Source organism: Daldinia decipiens (genome assembly GCF_022478715.1).
Source record: "Daldinia decipiens strain CBS 113046 unplaced genomic scaffold F4813scaffold_40, whole genome shotgun sequence".
NCBI lineage: Eukaryota > Fungi > Ascomycota > Sordariomycetes > Xylariales > Hypoxylaceae > Daldinia > Daldinia decipiens.
The window spans coordinates 128,719-150,032 of record NW_026054583.1 but is presented as its reverse complement, the minus strand read 5'-3'; the positions used below and the strand labels follow the sequence as shown (position 1 = coordinate 150,032).

At 44.8% G+C, this 21,314-nt stretch overlaps 9 protein-coding genes across 9 annotated transcripts; 6 read left to right on the top strand and 3 right to left on the bottom strand.

Annotated features, from left to right (window-relative positions):
- Positions 1-100: 100 nt before the first annotated feature.
- Positions 101-1,522, bottom strand: F4813DRAFT_372235 (S-adenosyl-L-methionine-dependent methyltransferase). The gene is made up of 3 exons (XM_049244685.1): positions 983-1,522; positions 395-931; positions 101-341 (listed from the first exon to the last, which is right to left on the bottom strand). The coding sequence occupies exons 1-3, from the start codon at positions 1,137-1,139 to the stop codon at positions 208-210; spliced, it is 828 nt and encodes a 275-aa protein (XP_049096051.1). The 5' UTR covers positions 1,140-1,522; the 3' UTR covers positions 101-207.
- A 1,116-nt stretch (positions 1,523-2,638) lies between these two features.
- On the top strand, positions 2,639-4,370 carry F4813DRAFT_372234 (putative aldo/keto reductase). Its single transcript, XM_049244684.1, has 3 exons — positions 2,639-3,189; positions 3,277-3,682; positions 3,749-4,370. Exons 1-3 carry the CDS (start codon positions 3,063-3,065, stop codon positions 4,203-4,205), a joined length of 990 nt encoding a protein of 329 aa, XP_049096050.1. The 5' UTR covers positions 2,639-3,062; the 3' UTR covers positions 4,206-4,370.
- Positions 4,371-5,083: 713 nt separating this feature from the next.
- F4813DRAFT_372232 (uncharacterized protein) lies at positions 5,084-5,944 on the bottom strand. The gene is made up of 2 exons (XM_049244683.1): positions 5,316-5,944; positions 5,084-5,261 (listed from the first exon to the last, which is right to left on the bottom strand). The coding sequence occupies exons 1-2, from the start codon at positions 5,553-5,555 to the stop codon at positions 5,226-5,228; spliced, it is 276 nt and encodes a 91-aa protein (XP_049096049.1). The 5' UTR covers positions 5,556-5,944; the 3' UTR covers positions 5,084-5,225.
- A 261-nt stretch (positions 5,945-6,205) lies between these two features.
- On the top strand, positions 6,206-6,941 carry F4813DRAFT_372231 (uncharacterized protein). The gene has a single exon (XM_049244682.1). The coding sequence runs from the start codon at positions 6,447-6,449 to the stop codon at positions 6,615-6,617; it is 171 nt and encodes a 56-aa protein (XP_049096048.1). The 5' UTR covers positions 6,206-6,446; the 3' UTR covers positions 6,618-6,941.
- Positions 6,942-8,761: 1,820 nt separating this feature from the next.
- On the bottom strand, positions 8,762-9,731 carry F4813DRAFT_372228 (Rpr2-domain-containing protein). Its single transcript, XM_049244681.1, has one exon. The coding sequence runs from the start codon at positions 9,550-9,552 to the stop codon at positions 9,055-9,057; it is 498 nt and encodes a 165-aa protein (XP_049096047.1). The 5' UTR covers positions 9,553-9,731; the 3' UTR covers positions 8,762-9,054.
- A 485-nt stretch (positions 9,732-10,216) lies between these two features.
- On the top strand, positions 10,217-12,229 carry F4813DRAFT_393025 (DEAD/DEAH box helicase; the record flags this gene model as incomplete). The annotated part of the gene is made up of 5 exons (XM_049247358.1): positions 10,217-10,442; positions 10,998-11,408; positions 11,460-11,820; positions 11,871-12,128; positions 12,181-12,229. The coding sequence occupies 5 exons, from the start codon at positions 10,217-10,219 to the stop codon at positions 12,227-12,229; spliced, it is 1,305 nt and encodes a 434-aa protein (XP_049096046.1).
- A 984-nt stretch (positions 12,230-13,213) lies between these two features.
- On the top strand, positions 13,214-13,841 carry F4813DRAFT_234488 (uncharacterized protein). The gene has a single exon (XM_049239954.1). The coding sequence runs from the start codon at positions 13,341-13,343 to the stop codon at positions 13,662-13,664; it is 324 nt and encodes a 107-aa protein (XP_049096045.1). The 5' UTR covers positions 13,214-13,340; the 3' UTR covers positions 13,665-13,841.
- A 361-nt stretch (positions 13,842-14,202) lies between these two features.
- F4813DRAFT_399447 (6-phosphogluconate dehydrogenase) lies at positions 14,203-15,368 on the top strand (the record flags this gene model as incomplete). The annotated part of the gene is made up of 2 exons (XM_049248174.1): positions 14,203-14,924; positions 14,986-15,368. Exons 1-2 carry the CDS (start codon positions 14,651-14,653, stop codon positions 15,366-15,368), a joined length of 657 nt encoding a protein of 218 aa, XP_049096043.1. The 5' UTR covers positions 14,203-14,650.
- F4813DRAFT_372221 (uncharacterized protein) lies at positions 14,238-14,985 on the top strand. Its single transcript, XM_049244680.1, has 2 exons — positions 14,238-14,598; positions 14,673-14,985. Exon 1 carries the CDS (start codon positions 14,306-14,308, stop codon positions 14,570-14,572), a length of 267 nt encoding a protein of 88 aa, XP_049096044.1. The 5' UTR covers positions 14,238-14,305; the 3' UTR covers positions 14,573-14,598; positions 14,673-14,985.
- Positions 15,369-21,314: the final 5,946 nt, after the last annotated feature.

Sequence of the window (21,314 nt, the reverse complement as noted above, 5' to 3'; positions counted from 1 at the left end):
TATTCTTGATCTTAATAAACTCTGTAGAGGTAGTAAGTTGAGTCATTTTTTTTAAAGCAAAGATAAATCGTATATCATACATTATATATGTCGAAGAAGGTTGATAGAATCCTTTATTATCTAGCGAATGAAGTAATCAAAGTCCAGGGAAGCATATCCAATGGCTCGCCAATACCTCCATTGGACCCCTTACATTTCTAAATCCAGTTAGGCTTCAGGCTTTCTGCCGTACACCACCCTTAGGGGCATATAGGCTCCTTTCGTCTTCAACTCCTCTTCAAAGCGCGCTGGCCAGGTCTCAAAATCCTCCGCAGAAATAGACTTTAGTCCTCCTGGGATGGCTAAAATATCTCGTCAACTTCATCGTAGCCGTAGTACCAAGGAACAAACTTACATTTTCCAGCTATCGTAATATTCTTGCCACCACCCACGGTACTCTCGACGCTGACACTGGCTAATCCCGGGTCTTTATGCTTAGGACCTATGCCAATAGGCAGCAGCACACTTTTGACGTCCACAAAGCCAGCGTCTTCGACTATACCCTCTAAGTCAGCGGCAAACCCGCTCTTCGTGCCTCTCATAGCCCACAGCTCGCCCAGCATATCAAGGAATTGTTTATAGGCCGGCCCATTATCATTAGTTGCTTCATACTGAGGTTCCATAAGCTCAATCCAACCACCGGGCTTCACCAGCTCTCCGAGAGAGTTAATGGCCTCGCGCTGCTTCGGACCCGCCTGGAATAGCACTAGAGTTTGATGTACGTAGTCAAATGTTGACTTCCACGACTTTGGCCATGGCTTATTAATGTCTTGAATCTGCAAGCTGATTCCTGGCTGTGGTGGATTCGGGAAACGATCCTGAAGGTCAGTCCCAATTAGTGTAGCTGAGCTTGGATCTTTGAGAGAAGCTTGGAACTGCAATAACCAGAACCCTATTTGGAAACGTTAGAATTTCCCGCTGAGAGCGCCTAAGTAGAACATACCGTTATTTGTAGCACTATCGAGCACTTTAATGTTTTTGCGCGCCGTGTCGATAGGGGCAAGGAAGACATTTCCATCCATATACGCTCTTACCACAGCAGACGCCTGCTCTAAACGCTTATTCTCTGCCTCTGTCGAGGAAACGAAGTAGTCGGGCATTGTAACTAATTCAGGAAGAGTTCGGTAAATAGGCTTGATGGATAAAACATCCTAAAGCAATGGGAGAGTTCATATAGACTGGGTAACTAGGAGCGTATTTATAAAGTTATTTCGATTGCTCACCTAGATAGGTACCTTGTAGGCAAGGTGGTATCTGGGGTAGTATAACAGAACGATATTATTTATACGATGTTGGCATATATTGACACATTCTAGCGAGTCTACAGCCAATAATTTGTAGACATTCCGCAGTAGTCTCTATGACAAGAACATCTAACACAACCTTTAACCTAGGGAGTTACGCAATACATTTGTGGGATACGTAATAGCTTGTGTATGTTGTCTTCCCCACCGGAATGCCGTTGGTTCGTGTACGTTTTTCTATACCCAACAAGGATAAGTTCCTCTTATTGATCCTACGAAAGGGCATATGTACATGGTTTAATGGTCCGTTGCCTCTATGCGGATTACGAGTCTTATCAAAGTCTTTCTAGGACTCACAATTTCGTTGATGTGATGAAACCGCATTGACCTCGATATAAAATATAGAGAATTTAAGAGACCCTCAGGTATTAGTTGTCGATTTTTCAGGCCATAACTACCCAAACTGCGTACGAAGATACCAGAGGCTTCTGATGATTTTATGGTTGGTGGCATTCATACAATAAGGGGGATTGTATGGCGTTGAAATATGTTTCCAAGGTCACCAGTAACGAGCTGGGCAAGTAAATATAGTCTGAAAAAGCTGTACATACTATCACGTACGACCATAAGATCCGGAAAACTCGGGATCCCGTCCGCTCTCCCTTTCGATAAACTAGATACTGCCAGATTAGTAGTTGGGTCGGTGACGACCAGCGAATCCCTGGTGTTGTACGTTTTGCCCCTTTTTTCTTTTCTTTCCCCTCCCCCTTTTTTAGCCCTTTCACATTGTAATTGCGTAGACACACAACTATCGTTCATAACATTCTCTATTATATTATCATATACATGTATTGACTACCTACGCTATAGTGGTGGGTGTTACGCCTGTCGTTGGGAAATCCAATATGTTATCAGGGGGGTATCGCCAAAGATCTGAGCCGTGCCGAGGCCAGCGTGATTGGCGATCTGCTTGTGTAGCGCCGGTGCTTGGCGCGGTACTCACTTTTATATGTCCTGGTAAGTTCGGGATTAACTCGATTCGGTCATCGATTTCCGATGCTTACCGTGAACGGGTTCCGCGGGGTTAGCTATATCCATGGTCGATACCAAGATCGTGTATACATCCTTGCTTTACACGTGGGAAAACTTTCAGCAGCTTATAAAATAGGTTAGATATACATATTTAGATGATTATTTACATGTACGCTAGCTTCATGCACGTCATTGTTCCTAGACTTTATGCTATTATCAGGCAGCTTAGGAGGTACGTATGCGGAGGAGGGGCTATAGGACACAACCAATAACTAGATTAGCATTAGATCCGACTAGATCTAGATGTCGTCTAATATGGATATAGTGCTACTACATAGTACTGCAAAATCCGTTCCTAAAACCAACGACTTCTAACATCCTACGCAAGCTTGAAAAGGCAATTATTGTTACGACGCAGAGGGTTACCTCCTAATGATTAAGCCCCTTACTATACATGGGTTCTCCTCCTGTCCGGAATTAAAGCACTGAAATGCATAAAAGCCGTTAAGGCCTGGTGTTTTACCGCGACCTTACAATAGGTGATAGGTGAATACCTAGTGTTAGTAACTAGGTAGTGACGTAAACATTAAGCAGGGCAGATCGCGAATATAAACGTCGTCACAGATCACGACCACTGCGTTTGAGCAAACAACGACATCGACCATCCTAGGGACATCGCATTCTTCTTTTTCAGAATTTAAAACTCAATCAAACATTTCCAAATATACACCTAATACATAATAAAATATGCCCCAAGTCGTTGGCAAAGAAGTAGGCCCTGTTGGCTTTGGCCTCATGGGATTGACCTGGCGAGCCCACCCATGCCCCCAAGAGCAAGCTTTTGAGGCAATGCGTACAGCACTCAAAAATGGATGTATGTGGCCAACCTCCAACTCATGACGCGCTGATCGCTAGGTAATTCTCACTATTTATTATCAGTAGCTAATAATTGCTATACCAGGTAACCTTTGGAACGGCGGCGAGATCTATGGTGCGCCCGACTACAATAGTTTAGTGCTCCTAGAAAGATACTTTGAAAAGTACCCTGAAGACGCCGAGAAGGTGGTCATCTCCATTAAGGGTGGCGTGAGCCCTACAACTCACCATACAGACGGCTCACCCGAGAACACGCGCCGCTCTATCAACGACAGCATAGCCCAGCTCAAGGGACGTAAGAAGATGGAATTGTTCGAGTTTGCTCGCCGGGATCAGAAGGTACCGATGGAAGTCACTTTAGATGTTATGAATAAGGAGTTCGTCCAGACAGGCAAGATCGGAGGCATCTCTTTGTCAGAAGTGCGAGCCGAGACGATCCACGAAGCTGTCAAGCACACTAAAGTCCACGCCGTAGAAGTGGAACTCTCGCTGTAAGTCATGGACCCAACAAGTCCAGTTGCGCTAGACAGCTATTCTTCCTGCTAACCATGTAATAGGTTCTCAACCGACGTACTGGAGAATGGTGTAGCAGCCGCCTGTGCCCAGTATGGGATTCCAATGATCGCATACTCGCCGATCGGCAGGGGTATGTTGACGGGTCAGATCAAAAAAATCGAAGACATCCCGGAAGATTCAATGCTGCGCTTCTTTCCTCGGTTTCAGCCGGGGAACTTCGAGACCAACCTGGAGCTGGTCCGCCAGGTCGAGGAGCTGGCCAAGAAGAAAGGCTGCACACCAGCTCAGCTCGCCATCAACTGGACCCTGGCGATATCGAAGCGCCCCGGGATGCCGACTATTATCCCGATTCCCGGTGCTACGACGGCGGCGCGGGTGAAGGAAAATAGCAAGCTCGTAGACATCACGGATGAAGAGATGGCCGAGATCGACGCTACCTTGTCCAAGTTCAAGACAGCTGGTGAACGATACCCCGGTAGCATTCCTATGAACACGTAAATATATAGGAGTATTGCCTACGGGATGGTAGCCAAAATTATGAGAAATACATTTCTTATGTACATGTTAGTTATAACCTAGGCGGATATAGCATAGGTAGTTGAGCGGTAGTAACCCTTGGGTACCTAGGTATATGTATAGTGATGAATAAAGAATCTACATGTACGCAGGTGAATTCATTCCAAGCTGGTGATTTGCTGAAATTAAGTGAAGAACAGACTAGTTGAAACTCAAGTAGCTAAGAATAAATGTTTATATACAAGAATATAAGCGTTAGATATAACTAACTCTTCAAAAGCTAGATAGAGGTCGCCTCTTTTTTTTATTTTTTATTACGCTTGTCTAGTTCTACAGCGTTGACGTGTTAAAGAATACTTAAGGCAGTATTCAGTTGCTTCGCTAGTAACTATTTATGGGTTCATACTACTATTATGACAAGATCTAACAGAGCTATATTCCCATCCTTGCACTAAGCGCCAAGACACGACATAGCACAGGTTCCGTAATTTTCTAGCTTAGCCAGTTATAAATCAACTGAGGATTGGTATAAGGTAACCCCATGAAAGAAACCTCGGTTTAAACCAATCAGTGTTTTTATAATGGCATAAGGATTAATGCGTAGTCTTTTAGTACATCGGGAGAAAGTCCGTTGCTGCATTTTATGCAGGGACATGATCCAATCTGTTGTCCAATTAGCGCAATGATATATTGCAGCAGGATCTAGGTAATCATAGCAAACCTACGATTGTGTAATCTGTTTAAACCGGCTTGGGGACCTACATGCTGACTACCAGTAGCTAGATTGAGTGAGGTACGTCTTGTCATATCCTAAAGAGTATGGGGTGCCCATAGTTATTTCTATCTTGGCGCGAACCAATGTTCTGTAAGCCCTACATATGCCGAAGGTAGGGCCTGGTTTTATTCATGTCAGCATAACGACCTAACTTCTCGAATAATTTTAAAGGGTTTACCCCTTGACTTTATGTGAAGCCACACTTGAAAACCAGGTGTATAAGACAGTTAGGTCGATTTCCGTCGGAGCTTTTCCATTTCTATGTACAACCCCTATTAGCATCTAATTTTGACAATACTAATCAGCCATCTCCATAGTACGAAAGATAGAAATAAGACAGATAAAGGCGTATCGTCAGGAAGATTGGTCCTACTCTCGTCGCTATCGAGTATGACCAAGGACTTTCCGCTGATAGCAGTACGATAATCCACGGATATTGTTTGGCGCAATGACGTCCCCACATCCGGCGCGGAGTATACCAAGCGGATGATACCTACTGCCGTTCGGAGCACACATCGGAGGTTGCTGGGGTGGGAAAGGTAGTTAGCAGGTCTCATTGCTTGATACTAAATGGGCATAGCACGGGAAGCCCCTGGCACTTAGATAACACCTCATTATATCTAGCATCGAGTAAATCATTGATCCTATCAGATGGGGTTTCGTGTGTGTGGTGCACATATTGCTAGTGATTAACCTACACCTTTATCAAGTAGCGCTTCAAAACGACCGCCCTCATCTACGACGACAAACATACCCTTGCCTTCTTTAATGTGTAAGAATATGGTGTCTACTAAGATATAGCTAAGGTTGTAGATAATTACAGCAACCATGATTTCTGTACTGGTCCAAGAGATTGGCATGAACAAATCATCGACCCGGAGAACAATCCTACACTCAAGTCTTAATTCTGTTTGGAATCAGTACGGCATAGTCTATTAAACTCCCGTCGTTTATAATACTTATTAGTATACTCCAAAGACAAAACCGTGTACTTCGCGCCTTTTTGATATCGTTACTCGCTTCTGGGCTTGCATGAGCTGTGTATCGTATACACAAAGAGTGGCGCGGAGAAAGTAACAGTTTGTAGGTTACACTCTACTCCAAGGTGCGGAGAGATACGGGCCTAGGTAAATGCACGCGCGGTATGTGTGAAACTGCAAGCCCACCTCTATGGGTTAGGAGAGCGAGCATGGTTCACATGTACTATGGCAGCGCAACAATATATAAGTGGCTTCGAGGCCGACAGGATATATTGATACGTCCTGTAACTTTTATTTCTTTTTCTTTAAACAGTTGGCCAAGTCAAGCCCTTTATTATATCACCCGAGATAGTATCTTTGCGAGCTATATCAGTTGTCGGCTATTAAAGCATATACCCAATCTTGCTATCCTAACAACTGTCTACATAACACCGGTCATATCTACAGTTCAATCTCAAAATATTGACCATGATTTTCCTGTTCGACTCAGTTACCTCTTATCCCGGAATCAACTACGTGGATTTTTCTGCCGTCGCTGCTTTTGGTATAATGGGAACCTTGTCATTAGCAACAATAATCAACTTACTCAACTCGGCTCCCGGCGGGAACGCCCGTGAGAATGGCCCCACTGTGGACTGATTTACCCCCTCGACATGAGGAGTCAGCGTCGCAATCTACATTAGTCGGATCCCATCTACACCGCTTTCCGTGGCATAGGGCGGCCGCCGTTCCTTGGTATTCCAACTAGGTAGTCGGGGATGTTTAAGTGAGCATTGAGTCGAGGTAGCACTTGGTTTATAGAAGACGGATGGCATACCTGCCTCCTATATATATGCTGCATATCATCAGAAGTACGAGTTCTTATACGGCCTGTCGCAGAAGCTGACCATGGGAGGTGAAATTAAAGGAGGAGTAATGGCTCGCTATATACTATATACGGAATACAACATCTTTACGACCTCGCTCATTATCTACAAGATGGTGCTTCGTAGTTCGAAAATAAGTAAACGCCTCGTGCTTTACCATTGCGCTATTTTAGTGGGTATCTAAAATATAGGATTCCGTCCCTGCATGAGAACTACCTAATAAGAGGCTATACACTCATAAGCATCTGATAGCTCCACCCCACAAGAGCTTTAACTAGATGTAGGTAGCGTATGTTCGTTGAAGATACTCTCACTTTCTTCTTCTCTTTAACTCATCACACCTCCCACAGCACGGATTCTACGATAGCATTTCATTTAGCCGCCGCGGTCTTGACCTTTAAACCATTGTGACTACTAACATACTCGTGAGCCGTTTTGTCGTAGATTTCGAGGCATTCATGGCGAGTGTAAATCTTATGTTGAGTCTCCACTTGCTCAGGACACTTGAGAGGATTCCTAAGGATTCATCAAATGGTATTTCAGGTCCCAGACTGTTCTGCGGAGTAGTGATACGACAACAGATTTTCCGAATTGCGTTAGATTGGCTATTGAATGATAAGGTGATCGGAAAACGCCATGCACGGTGATGCAATAGAGATTCTACGTATGACCTTTTACCCGTTCGCGAGGTATTTGTAAACTTGTTAATAGATCGTATCACGAGGTGGAACTAAACAGTAGGGAAACAACTTCGTTGTTCCGCGAGGAACTCTAATCTATCTACGAGAGTCCGTGTCTATACATACTGAACATGTCCTTTGTTCTAGATGTCTCATCTAGAATCCTGACAGATCGAGCTTTTACTAGTTCCCTGTTCCCGATAGGTATGATTCTGTTAATAACGTAGACCAGAGTAACAAGGACCTCCCCTGGGAGTCGGATTCAAGCACCCAACATTTATTCTAATATTTTCCATGGTATCGTTTCCCGTGGCAGAGGGTTTCCTTACAGGGTTCTGTTATCTTGTAACCTAATGGTACTCGTATCCCAATGGTTGGTACGTATAATATTGGAGGGTTATCGATATTACATCTTTTTTTTTCTGCCCGAGGTGCGGAAGAGACGATGTATATTCGAAGATACCAGGGGGAAAAACCTTACTTCCTCTAGAAGCGTCCTTGTATTATTTGAATCAGCTAGAAGAACTCGCTTGTTCCAATAAGTCAAACCACCCTTACTGGGGCCACCCTAGTGGGGGCCACCCATTTCCCATACAAAATCAACAACTTCGCATGTCTATAATTAATTCAAGAAAATAGATAAAAATAGATAATATCTTATGTTTTACTTTGCGATTATTATAATAGCTTATGTACATGTTGGAATATGGGGAATAGCCAATTATGTAATCTAGTCACGTGCCACAACGTGCGTGGGGCTAAGCCTAAAAGGGTTTACCTTTTAGGCTAACCCACACACACACAACTCAACAACAAGCAACAACAGATCGTGATAGCCTCATTTCAGTACCGTGTGTTCCCTTTCCTTTGCCGTACGCTTATTGGTGTACACCTAATCCTTACCTAATTATTACCTATACCTGGTCCTTCCTACAGTACATTTTATCATATTTAAAATCTAATGTTTTGATAGTAAAATAATAAAGTGTATTTTTAATGTTATTTTGAAAATTTTGAAAATTTTAATTTTATATGGAAATTTCATTAAATTACCATAAAACCTTATAAACGCTTATAACTTCTTAGATAAATAAGTTATATAATTGGCCCTAGATTTAAAAGTTGTATTAAAACGTCCCTTATTTAACGATATAGATTCTACATTTATACCATATTAATTGGTAAAGTTATAAGCAATAATATCCCTTAATAGCTTTGCATATAAATTTGTATGTGTAATTGTTAGTGTATACTCTTGTATTCATTTCACCACAGATATTAGCCCTGCCATTTTTTCAAAATTTTATACCTGGTGAAAATCCAATACCGTACTCAAAATCAAAGACTGTATAATTTTATCTATTTTCTTGAATTAAATACAGATATGCGAAATCGTTGATTTTGTATGGGAAATGGGTGGCCCCCACTAGGGTGGCCCCAGTAAGGGTGGTTTGACTTATGGGCTGAATTGATAGGTACCTGTTATAGGCACATCCTGTAGAGAGATAAAGTACAGGATCTTGCTGCTGCTCAAGACCCTTCTCTTAGATTGCCGGCTTCCAAACTCTGATTAGTTTCCTTCTTCGAGTTTACTTCACGAATTGGTCGCCGTTTTTGTCGAGGTGCTTGGACAGGGAAACGCTTGACCCCTCCACAGGCGTAGCATTTAACGACGAGAACGTCGGCCCATGGCTTTTTACCGCCTTTACTCTTGTTCTCAATTGATGAGCTACTGGTGTCTCCTTCGATAAGCAAACTATCGCAGAATTTGCAGATAGTATGCTTCATGGCTGGAGAAAGACGTATTTGACTCTTTAACGAGGCAGACCGGAGGTCGGTTATAAAGCGACGTGAAAGTCCATGGTTAGACTTGCTTGAGTAAAGGGTTTTCTTGTCTTGTGTTGCTACTGTATCGTTTGTGATATCCTTAGGTTGGCTAGCTAGATATGTTGCTGCTTGATATAAATAGGAGATTCGAGAATAGACTGGTCGATTTGGCACGTTTCCAGGTGCTTTGGATTTCCCCATGTCTTAGCTATCCCTAGTTGTCCCTAGTTGTCCCTAAAAACTTCCACGTATGATTTATTCTTGTATGATTCAAAACACAAAGAAAACAGTTGCTGGAATGTGTTTGATGTGAGATAGGTACATAGGTACCCAGATGATGAAGTGCGAAGTGCATCCATATGAGAACCGGTGCAGATGCAGGTGGCAGATGCAGGTGGCAGATGCAGGTGGCAGATTGGGGAAAGCGGAAATGGTAAAAATCCGGGGCAGCCCTACCGGTGTTTAGCCGCACAACACCAGTCAGCCAATAGTTGAGTGCACAGCCCCATCATTTACCCACTAATACTAATTTAGCTTAGCTTCTGCAGTTGAGGTCGCGCATTCCATCAGCTCATGCATGTCGATTTCTATTTTTCTGGACCGTCTTTCCAGTCTTTCCAGCCTTTCCTAACAACAACTTTCTTTCTCCATTCAACCTTTCAACCTTTCAACGTCGAGAGCCTCGCTGCACCGCCTTCTCGCATCTGCCATCAAAGGCATCCATTGCGTCTCGAGTTTTCCCCCTTTTCATCAACTCTGAAGGCATTTTTCTTTACTCTCAATTTTTCATTTAACTTACGTCCCTTTTTAATCTACCAAACCTTGCGACACGTATCCATCGCGATAGTCTTACCATTCCATCACCATGTCGGCTGAAGAGGATCTGATCGACTATTCCGACGAGGAGCTGGCAACAAACGAGGCTACCACCGCCACCAACGGCAAGAAGACCGACGCTGCCGCTTCAGGCAATAGTGTTGACAAGAAGGGATCCTATGTCGGCATCCATGCTACCGGTTTCCGTGATTTCCTGCTGAAGCCTGAGCTTCTTCGCGCCATCGCCGATTGCGGTTTCGAACATCCATCGGAGGGTTAGTCTACATCTTACACGTTCAAGCTTTTGAAAAGTTATCCCTCCTTCAAGCGTCCGTCCATCTCGCAAGTACATCGCAAGCAAATAAAGAAAACAAAGGCGGTCGGAGAAGCGGAAGATCAGCACGCGTAAAATCACGCATAGCTATGTTTTTCGATGTCTGTGGAGCGAGGATCTATAGGAACTATCCTATCAGAGTGCCCTAAGAGCTTAAGAGACTTGTGCTTATCGCGTCAGTCTCGGTAGCTGGCGATGGGTTCACGCAACGTATCTCGCCTGGGAAATGTATTGGGGCGATGAACCCTAGCTGCCTGATCTCGACGACAGTTGAGTAAATCTGGCCTCGAGCCGATGTATACGTTGTAGAAAGCTGGTGCTGTGATACGCGTACCCTTTTTATCTACGTATAGATGGAACAGTCGAAAAGGCCATTGGTGGTGGATCTAGATACTAGAAGACCGATGCTGCGATGATGGACGGATCTTGTCGAATTTCTACCTTCGCATCCCTAAAATCTTGGAAGTCCTATCTAACATTCGATCGATTACTATAGTCCAGCAAACCTGTATTCCCCAGGCTCTCCTCGGAGGTGATATTATCTGCCAGGCAAAGTCGGGTCTCGGTAAGACGGCTGTGTTCGTTCTCACTACCCTCCAACAGGTCGAACCTGTTGCTGGCGAGTGTTCCGTCTTGGTCATGTGCCATACCCGCGAGCTGGCCTTCCAGATTCGAAACGAGTACAATCGTTTCAGCAAGTATATGCCGGATATTAAGACCGGTGTCTTCTACGGCGGTACGCCTATTCAGAAGGATGCCGAAATCCTCAAGAACAAGGAAACCCATCCCCATATTATTGTTGGCACCCCAGGTCGTCTCAACGCTCTTGTTCGAGACAAGTACCTTCGCCTGACCAGCGTTCGAATCTTCGTTCTTGATGAATGTGACAAGATGCTTGACGCTATTGGTAAGAACACAAACGCTTTATTGTCAGCATTTTTATAACTAACTGCATAAGATATGCGACGAGATGTTCAGGATATTTTCCGAGCAACTCCGCAGCAAAAGCAGGTTATGATGTTCTCCGCCACGCTTTCCGACGAAGTGAAGCCGATCTGCAAGAAGTTCATGCAGAACCCTACCGAACACTACGTAGATGAGGACACTAAATTGACTCTTCACGGCTTGCAGCAATATTACGTCAAGCTTAAGGAACAAGAGAAGAACCGTAAACTTAACGAGCTTCTTGATGAGTTGCAATTCAACCAGGTCATCATCTTCGTCAAGAGCACGATCCGTGCCACCGAACTCGACAAGTTGCTTCGCGAATGTAACTTCCCATCTATTGCAGTACACTCGGGAGTCAGCCAGGAAGAGCGGTACGTTATAGAATTGTCTTCATCAATTACATGATCTAACGAGAATATAGTATCAAACGCTACAAGGAGTTCAAGGAATTTAACAAGCGCATCTGTGTCGCTACTGATGTGTTTGGTCGAGGCATTGATATTGAACGTATCAACCTGGCTATCAACTATGATTTGCCTGCCGATGCTGATTCTTACCTACACCGCGTTGGTCGTGCCGGCCGATTTGGTACCAAGGGACTTGCAATCTCGTTTGTAAGCACTGATGCAGACCAAGAAGTGCTGAAGTCAATTGAGAAGCGATTCGAAGTCGCCCTTCCGTAAGTTGTCCGGTTCTAGCAGTCCTAGCTATTCAGCTAATTTATTATATAGTGAATTCCCTAAGGACGGCATTGATGCTAGCACGTACATGGCATCTTAAATTCTCTCGCGTTCTCGATCGATTTCCTTTATTTCCGCCTACGGCTTGATTTTGGGTCGATTTGGTGAAGTTGACGTGTGTACGCCCGTTAGTCTCAGAAAATGGGATATTTCCGAAAAGTAAAGGATTCATCAGGCATTAAGGCTTTCTGTACATTATACTCTCAGCTTGCAACGAGCGACAAGCACGCCCTCGGGGAAGACTAAGGGTCAGTAGTTAGGTGCTTTGAGCATATCGTAGCTCATGTTGGGCTCCTAATTAGCAATTTCATACACGGCCATAGTCCGTAGTCTCAGGTTTCGCAATGAATAGACTGGTATGATGAAACTAGTACGATACATGTTACATTTTACACTGCGTAACTGCTCTCACAGGAACATGATTAAGCATGGTCTAGGACCAAAAGGGGGTTTACGCCCCTACGAGATATTGCGAGATAATGTTGCAGGATTCCCTCACACTTTTACGCTGACCAAGTCTACTAGATCGTGTCACAAATGCTACGCCCTCTTAAGCCACCAAATATCTACAAGCAGGTCTTGACTCAAGTCGGGTAATATCAGTGCGGAACCCCCTCCTTCCATTTTTCTAGTTCTCTTCGGTTTACGCCTCGTTCCCAGCAATCACCATGGCAATATCAGACACAAATGCGCCTTTTACGCCAGAATCATACTGCACCGATGACATTTACTATATCATCAATAGTGTTGATGCATGCACCGGTTTTGACGGTAGCACTTTAGATTGTCGGTATTACCATCTAGGCCCGCCAACAAGTACTTCGGATTGTTTCCCCACAGGCTGGCAGCCCATACCAGGCTCTTTTATATCCCGCCTAGTGCTTCTCCAGTTATAGTCGACGTCTCGGAAGGTCTCCCAGCAGTCTTCGTTGTATATACCTACATTTATTAATCTAGTGTCCATATGTTGGTAGCATGGTTCAGTGCTCCGGTATGCAGGGTCTTGAAGATTGCTGCTTTGGCAGTTGTAACCACTACATCCATTGCCTTATATTAACTCTATACTTTCGCGAAGTTCTAGGAGCGAGTATTAGAAATGACATGCGTAGGACAGCACGTCGCGGTCATCTCTGAGGTCTCTGCATGCTGACATGCCTTTGTATATCCTGATGGACATTCGGTCGAGGGTTGAGATTAGATGGGTGGCCGCTTTCACTTGTATACTTGCTAGGGTATTTCTCTTGTGGAGACGCCGGAGAAAGTGTCATGAAGAGGATATAAAGACGGCGGAAAATACTCTACCGCCAGACGGGAACTTGCAGCCAACAGATACAATGTCAGGACATACTTGTAGCGATAGAAGTGCATCTGCTAGGCTGGCACAGTGGCCCTACTACAATACAGAATGTTCTGAGATGCCAGGCCAATCATCGCCAGTAGAATTAGGACCGGGGCAACGGGAATATATGGCATGACGCATCATACAACCAGTTAAGCAGCAGGTTTCTCAAAATTCATAATCGAGGCGGAATAGTGGACTGAGAACCTGATTTCCAGATGCAAACAAAGTTTTGCTTCTGAACCAGATCGTTTGGGGGCTTTAACGAAAGGAAATATTTGCTGTATACTATTATTATACTTTAGGGAGTCAAGAGATATAAAACACCTTTTAATGCTTTGCTTGCTTTCTTAAAAAAAAAAATGACGACAATTTTAGCGTGGGTTCTGCCTTTCGACAGCATCTTTCCAAAAATAAAACGGCTCATATTTATTAGCACTTTAGCCGTAATTAAGAAATTGACGATTAGGTTTCGAAAGCAGCCAAATGGTTTGCTAATGTATTCTGCGTTGGCAGAAACAAAGACTTAGGGATAAATGATAGTAGGTACGGATGACATGTAGTGTTGCATACCTATGGAACACTTTGCTCCGGGCAGGCTATGAAAACAATTGCGTCAAAGGTCATTCATTATATAAAGATCAATAACGCCGGAAACCTTTACATACGACCATAGAATCTGGAAAACTCGGGATCCCGTCCGCTCTCCCCTTGATAAACCGGATATCGCCGGATTAGTAGTTGGGTCGGTGACGACCAGCGAATCCCCGGTGTTGTATGTTTTTCTTTTTTCTTTCTTCTCTTACCTCTTTTCTGCTATCCTTGAGTACTGGACCCTCAGTTTTCATCTTTGTATGTCGAATATTGAATTCGTACGACATTAACGTATATAAACCTCCCATGTTTAGGAACAGCTTGATCTTGTTTAAACATAAAGGAGTATGTACCGGTCTTCGGTCGGGATTCTATTGGTCGAAGATAGTCAGGGATCATAGAGTTTGTCCTTCCCCTTTTAGAGAAATTCTCCGCCAAGTCCCCGGTTGACGGCAAGCCGTGCGTTCAATATATAGGTAGGTAACAGCTTGTCTGTTTATATAAGACTATCTGCCAGGGCACTTTTAAATGCAGAATCCATCATGCGTAGGTCCTCGCGGATCCGGCCACTATGTGAAAATGGTCCATAATGGCATCGAGAACGGCATGCTTTCCACCGTCTGCGAAGCGTGGAATTCCGAGGGCGAGCTCAAGAACACCTATTTAATACAGATCGGGTCGGAGATCTGCCAAAGGAAAAAGACCCCTAAAGGTGATCAGAAAGGAGAAGGAAAAGGAGAGAGCGGGTATGTCTTGGATGATGTTCTTGATAAAGTCGTGCAGGACGACGATGGCTCGGAGGGTACCTTGTTCTAGATAGTTATGGAGGGCGTCCAAGGACGAAGGCTGGAATGTCAATTTAGGCAAGTGCATACAGATCTGGAGAGCTGGTTGTATCATCCAAGAAGATTATATCGCCGATATGCTCGAACCGATCCTACTCAACGCGAAAGAGCCCATCATGAACATGAAACTCATCGACGAGGTAGCTACCGATTTACAAAAGAACTTCGACGCGCTGAAGCAGATTACGTTGAAGGCTATCGAATGGGACAACTATGTTCCTTCTATCAGCGCCAGTCTGGAGTATGTAAAGTATGTGAGCTCAAGGATGCTGGCAACCCAGTTCATGGAGGCGGAGATGGATTTCTTCAGTGCACACGCTTACGACAGGCCGAATGTGATAGGAGAGGATCCTGGAAAGCCTTCAAAAGGGGCTCACCACTACGAATGGCGTCCTGCTTGAATTAATGCTGCAGGTGCTCCCAATAGGCCTTTATCATCTGATCTATGCGCCTAATTTGCCTGCTCCCTTGGAACGACAGTTGGTGTTTCTGGGGAACTGGGGGTGGATTAGATCGCGAAGATCTGCTACGACATCTGAACAAAATAGCCATAGGAAACTAGAGATGCCTAAGTTATGTATGTACATCCATTCCGTGTACTCGTACTATATTCCCATGTATTTTTGTAAATTCTAATTAGTTGATGCCTTGAATGGATATTTCTATACTTCGTAGCTCATGACCGCGTGGCCTCGATGACTCAAGTCCTAGCGCTCAGAACGAAGTCCATACACAAGGATAGGTTAGCTATGTCCTGTTAGGAATCCGTGCTGGTTTGATATCGTCAGTTGGTGAGTCATCGCCGGTATGTGTTTTAACATCCAACCCAAAACAAGCTGCCACCTCCAACACCAACATCATCAGCTCTCGGCCCGAGGAATCCTCCTGGTATAAACCCCTTGTCCCGCCAACGGTATCGAGTCACGGATGAACAGATGTGTTTACTCGTCCAAGGATACATTGCCTCAAGGATGCGATATGGAATTATCTAGATCACAAGGGAAGGTAAAAGTCAGATTGCCTAACGTTTTAAAAGAAAATTTTCGACGTACGGACTACTTCTAGGCAGCAAGCTTTATTTTCATCGCCCCAGGCGGATCCATGTTACTTGCTTGTCTCCAGTTCCTAGACACGATCCCAGGTTAGTATGTAGGTATATGCTGACCACGCGATCACGATGGCTGTTTAAGAGGCTTTTCCAGTCAAGAGATCTTCCCCGCAAACCTCGATAGCCTATAGATCTAGTTAATCACTTATATAACTATATTTTTGACTTGTCCTTCGCCTCCGTAAGCGCGCTAACTTTGACCGCGAGCAAGCTGCAATACCCTCTTAAAGCCGAGACCGTGTTATATTGTTCACGCGCTAGAGGGTATTTTTGATACCGCCTATCGGCTTACTGGTGGGGGCCGAAGTATAAAGGGGGCTTTGCGAAGCGCCTCGCGGAAGGACGGTTGACCCTTGCGGCACACTTCCCCGCATATTTTCGGCATCATGTGGTTTCGCGCGGGCGTGTCGTGTCTCTACGTATACGATTACTTGCCGTCGGGACCCCTTAGTGTTCCTATATGCCTAGGTAGGTAGGTACCTAGAGCTTTGTGATCGGCCCTGGTCGTGTTATAGTTGCCTTCACGGCGGTATTGACTTCGGAGCCTCGGCTTCTATGGGAGGATCAAGCCGAAATACGCTCTGAATGGAACAAGGCTGAGGACTTCGGGGCTGAAAATTTCGCATCTTATCGCCCTTTTTTGCTTGTCCCTTGCCTTACGGATTTACTGATATCTTGGCGATCCGATATGGGGTATACGTACTATGGATAGGATAGCCTACTCGCTCATATGACGCTACTAGTGATATTTTGGGAGGCTGACCACTGGTCTAGTGTACAGCCGGGCAACCTGTACATGTGTAAGCAGAGGGCGGTGATGTTTGGGTATTCCTCACACTGTAACTACTCGCTGACCAACGCAATGTCACTTCACAGCCGTGTATTCCGTCTAATACAAGCGGCTCGCTATTACTCAACTTCGTACACGGTGTTATTGTTACGCCATTGAAGTGACTGATATCATCCCACAGCAACATCATGATAGGATCACGATCACAGTCACACCACAACAAATTCAATCATGTATAGGTACCAATTACTGCTCTTGTTTTCAGCACGACTTGCGATGTAGTGGAAGGACATTCACCGAGATGACTGTTATATGCAATTGTCTCAGCTGTCTGGAATATAGGGGAAATACTACATTACGTGAGGAGGTAGGCCAATAAATATTTACTACGTAGGGCTCAGCCCTTAGACGGCTTAAAATCCTTTACATCCATCCAATAAACAGGTCTCGGGTCTCCCAATGTAGGAACAAGATGCTTCGCTGCTGCCTAGGAGGGTCACCTGGATTGTTGTCCTTAGGCATTTCGTCTCAGAACTACAGCCGTATGTCAAATAGACGTAGTGTAGTACTGAGGCTTACTATGTAATACATGGTACAGACTGGCCATCATTCGTCTGACAAGCGGGGGGCTGGCGGGGAGTTAGGATCGCAACTTTGGCGTCGCAAGACTTCGTCGCAATGGTTCTTCTTATTGTCTTTTTGCGACGCTAATAAGTTACGGAAGGGTTCCAGAATAGACGAGAAGAGCATAGCCGGACGTCAAAGGGTTCTTGGAAAAAGGAAGGATCGCATTACCTGTTCAGACACTTGTCCGAATATGCACATAGAGCTTTCTCTATGTAGGTATGTAGGTAGCTTAGGTCGGAAGACTGGAGGGATTGCTGGCTGACAGATCACTCACACATTAATGCTGCAAGTTTGATTAGCTACCTTCCCATTGCCTTATAGGGTTATAACGTGTATCAATAGGGAATCGTCAAATCCCAAAGCGTCCATCTCAATCAGGTGCCATATTACATACCTACCTGTTTGACGATTCTAATGTTGCTGACCAACGCCTCGCATTGATAGGCGGCATTAAGCAAAAGGTACATATTGTACGTAACTATATTACAGTCTAATAAAGCTCGGCTTTCCGGGGGTGCGAAAATCAAATCTCCGTATTATTTCTCATCTAGATCGGCCCCCATCGCTCGCTGAAGTGCAAATCAATCTCTTTAAAACTACGGAATAATAATCCACACGGCCTACGGCGCTTGTTAGTGGCCGAAAATATGGAAATGTTGGGACGTCGAACTGCCCGTAGTCCCCGAACCTTGGCTCGCCTTCTGGTTTGTCAGTTTGTTGTGGATACCATCAACTGAGAGAGAGGGAGCTGTCGGGGTCCAAGCCTCACGGATGACGAAGATACATACGAAGATTTAAGTTGTATCTTGTCTCGTCTCGTTTCGTCTTATATGGATCTTAGCTTAGACTGCTCGTGATAAGAAGCAGAAACCGGGGCAAAGAAGAAGTTGGGAACTGCGAACGCGCAATTGTCTGCTTTGTAATGATGGCAGTGCTTCTCCATAATCCGGCTATTCGTATCTGGGCTGCCTGCAAGTCAATTACATATTCTAGTATGTAATGCGGGGGACGCACGGAGACGGAGACGGAGACGACGAAGATACATAGGTAATCGATAGACTCACAGACTGAGCCTCTGTCAAAGCCTCGGGATGTAATACGTATTACATACAGGGGTAGCACGAACACATATGTATTACCAGCTGAAGCTAGGTTTCGCACGCTGGCGATGAATATGAAGAAAATGTCTCGGAGATGTTGCCTACCTTTGCTGGTATAAGTACACTATAGATCTTGGAAGAGTAAAGTGCCTCCTATAAATTACTAACCTAACCAGATCAACCCCTCCATAAAGCATAGCTACCTACCTACACAGAATAGCGTCAAAAAAAAAGATACCCCATACTAGCCACCGCAGTATGGGGCATGTTTTTATTTTTGGCGGCATTCTGCTACATATCTAGGTTAGGTACATACATAGGAGGTCTTAGAGGTAGGTGGGATTGGGTGGTGCAGGATGTAAACTGTAATTTACTCGTGCTGACGGATTTCTATTGGGTATTTCTACTGAATACCTAGGTAGGTATGTAAGTGGCTAGGACATAAATCGGATACGTCCTAAGGAGGCGGGGCTAAATAACTCCCTCGTCTTGAAGAGAACACGACGCATCGTGATGTTTTGTATCTTAAAGAGTACCTACACTACATACCTCATTACACTAGTAACCACCAGTAACCAATATATGGTATACACACTACTATACGTATGCTCGTTTCTAGTGGAGCTAGAAGTCTCGATTTAGTATGTGCGCGTGGTTGAGCATGTGGTTGAGCGCGTGGCATGTGATCATGTGTTGCTGTCGGGTCAGGAACCATGTTGCGCCGAAAGATTCTGGTCATCCATAAAGCAGATGCTTATCTACGAGGCTGCTGGCTGACGAGTAAATGTAGAGTTTGCGCCCGTGAGTTGTTACATATATGTATGTCCTAACGCAGCTATTCAGAATTCTCTACTACGATGGAATATACCGGACGTATGAAGATGTCCAATACATACCTCACCTATGTAGGTACTAGCCAGTAGACGCCATGATCCACTACAACATGATAGAAACCAATTAGGTGCCGGGTGGAATCGCCGGAAGAAAGCGGAGTGCATACAGAGTTACCTACCTCATACATAGTTGACTGCAATATGAACCTCTCTCCCCTTCCCTTCCCTCCCCTCCAATGGATGGAATATTACATAGTATAGACGGATAGAATGGCGGCTTCTAATAATGCGCGCGGTAATTAATGTATTCATAGAGGCCAGATTACCGATGTGACCATCATGAGATTTTGATCTGAGGGTATACGGGCGCCTGTCCTCCTCGGCCCTTGACTTCGTCCCTCCCCGGAGGCGCCTTGCATACGATGTAGAGATTGGTCCTACGAGCTCAGATAGTGCTCTTTTCGTACCGGTCCATACCACCTAGTCATCCTTAGCTGGTGGTGTCTGTCTAGGCATTTCCCAAAGAATTTCCTTCGAGGAGATGAAATCTCGGTATGACCTATTGAAAATTTTCACGTCCAACATCCAGCGAGGCACAATCGCGTATAGATTGCGTTACTCCGATTTCGCGCTGAACCACCAAGTAGGTCTCGCCAAAGTCCGGTTCTTTTGGTTCGTGATACATACAGGCGGATCATTGGAGTCGAAGGTTTTTAGCCAAGTACCTAAGTTCGAGTTGAGTCATCGCAGCGGGTTCTGGGCTGTGAATTAGCACCTCGTGTTTAATTGGTTGCTGTTGCAAAGGGTGTGGTCGCTGTAAAGGGCTAAATCTGCGGGAACGAGGTTTTGTTTCGCGATAGCCTCGAATCCCTGCTGATACAATTGATTGCGCATGGCAAGCGGTGGCAATCATACCCTATTTGTTAACACCCCCTTTAGTACCCCCAACTCGACCGTCAGAGATGTAGCGTAGTACCTAGGCGGATTCCACTGAACGAGATGGCTAGTTGTCGTCATGGAGGACAAATCGTTTGGCCTTGTGAAAGCCTCTTGTTGCCTTTGGCATTTCTAGGTTAGTTGTGAACGCCTTTGGGTCCCTTGAAAGCCCGAAGGATAGCCTGAAGGATAGCCTGAACGTTAGGTAGGTTACTCTGCATGGTGGAAACGACTCCGGATCAACAGTAATTGTTGAGAGTCACTGTGCAATACGATGCCCCTCAATACTGCCACTTCTTGAGTCGCCCTAATTGGTGCGACACGCAACGCTGGCTTGAAATAGCGGCCTCTGTACTCCCGTGTCTGCTGTACGCAAAATGCTACAGAATTAGGTCTAATATTTATGTCTAATATTGGTCTCATACACGACGTTTATGCCACACCAAGTTGGGTTAGTATCCTGCTGCTTGGGCAACATTCGGAAAGCTCCTTTTAATACATAGTATAATATCATATTGGAGAAGATTGGGGGGTCTTTGCTGATATTTGACTCATACGTCATTCGTTCTTTATGATCTTAGCGACGTAAAGTTTTTGGCATGAGTGACTGATCGCTGGAAGGTCACCATGATGTGATTCATCTTAGTTACGCGTCTTTATCCTCCTGTCTGAGAAAGCCAACGGAGTGGATAAAATCTATTATTACGACTTCCAAGGCGAGGTTCGTATTAGAGTGAGGATGAATCTCTTCAGCGCATCTTACTGCCTCATCCGCAGTTTCATCACCTTGAGAACCGCTCCCTTCCCTTCTTGAGAAATGCATGATAGAAAATTCAATGTGCCAGTTCGCAAAATAACGAACGGTATACTTGAACTGTTATTTGAGATATGATTAAATACCGCTGTTGTAGATAAGGAGTGGCTGATTTCATTCAATAAACCAAGTAACTGAC

Excerpts from the sequence above, each read along its gene's own strand:
- F4813DRAFT_372235 (XM_049244685.1), bottom strand. The coding sequence starts at position 1,139 with ATGCCCGACTACTTCGTTTCCTCGACAGAGGCAGAGAATAAGCGTTTA. Across the intron at positions 932-982 it reads CGATAGTGCTACAAATAACG|GGTTCTGGTTATTGCAGTTC; the intron begins GTATGTTCTACT and ends GTTTCCAAATAG. Across the intron at positions 342-394 it reads TATTACGATAGCTGGAAAAT|CCATCCCAGGAGGACTAAAG; the intron begins GTAAGTTTGTTC and ends GAGATATTTTAG.
- F4813DRAFT_372234 (XM_049244684.1), top strand. The coding sequence starts at position 3,063 with ATGCCCCAAGTCGTTGGCAAAGAAGTAGGCCCTGTTGGCTTTGGCCTC. Across the intron at positions 3,190-3,276 it reads TACAGCACTCAAAAATGGAT|GTAACCTTTGGAACGGCGGC; the intron begins GTATGTGGCCAA and ends TTGCTATACCAG. Across the intron at positions 3,683-3,748 it reads GTAGAAGTGGAACTCTCGCT|GTTCTCAACCGACGTACTGG; the intron begins GTAAGTCATGGA and ends ACCATGTAATAG.
- F4813DRAFT_372232 (XM_049244683.1), bottom strand. The coding sequence starts at position 5,555 with ATGAGACCTGCTAACTACCTTTCCCACCCCAGCAACCTCCGATGTGTG. Across the intron at positions 5,262-5,315 it reads TCTTATTTCTATCTTTCGTA|ATAGAAATGGAAAAGCTCCG; the intron begins CTATGGAGATGG and ends TAGGGGTTGTAC.
- F4813DRAFT_372231 (XM_049244682.1), top strand. The coding sequence starts at position 6,447 with ATGATTTTCCTGTTCGACTCAGTTACCTCTTATCCCGGAATCAACTAC.
- F4813DRAFT_372228 (XM_049244681.1), bottom strand. The coding sequence starts at position 9,552 with ATGGGGAAATCCAAAGCACCTGGAAACGTGCCAAATCGACCAGTCTAT.
- F4813DRAFT_234488 (XM_049239954.1), top strand. The coding sequence starts at position 13,341 with ATGCCTTTGTATATCCTGATGGACATTCGGTCGAGGGTTGAGATTAGA.
- F4813DRAFT_372221 (XM_049244680.1), top strand. The coding sequence starts at position 14,306 with ATGTTTTTCTTTTTTCTTTCTTCTCTTACCTCTTTTCTGCTATCCTTG.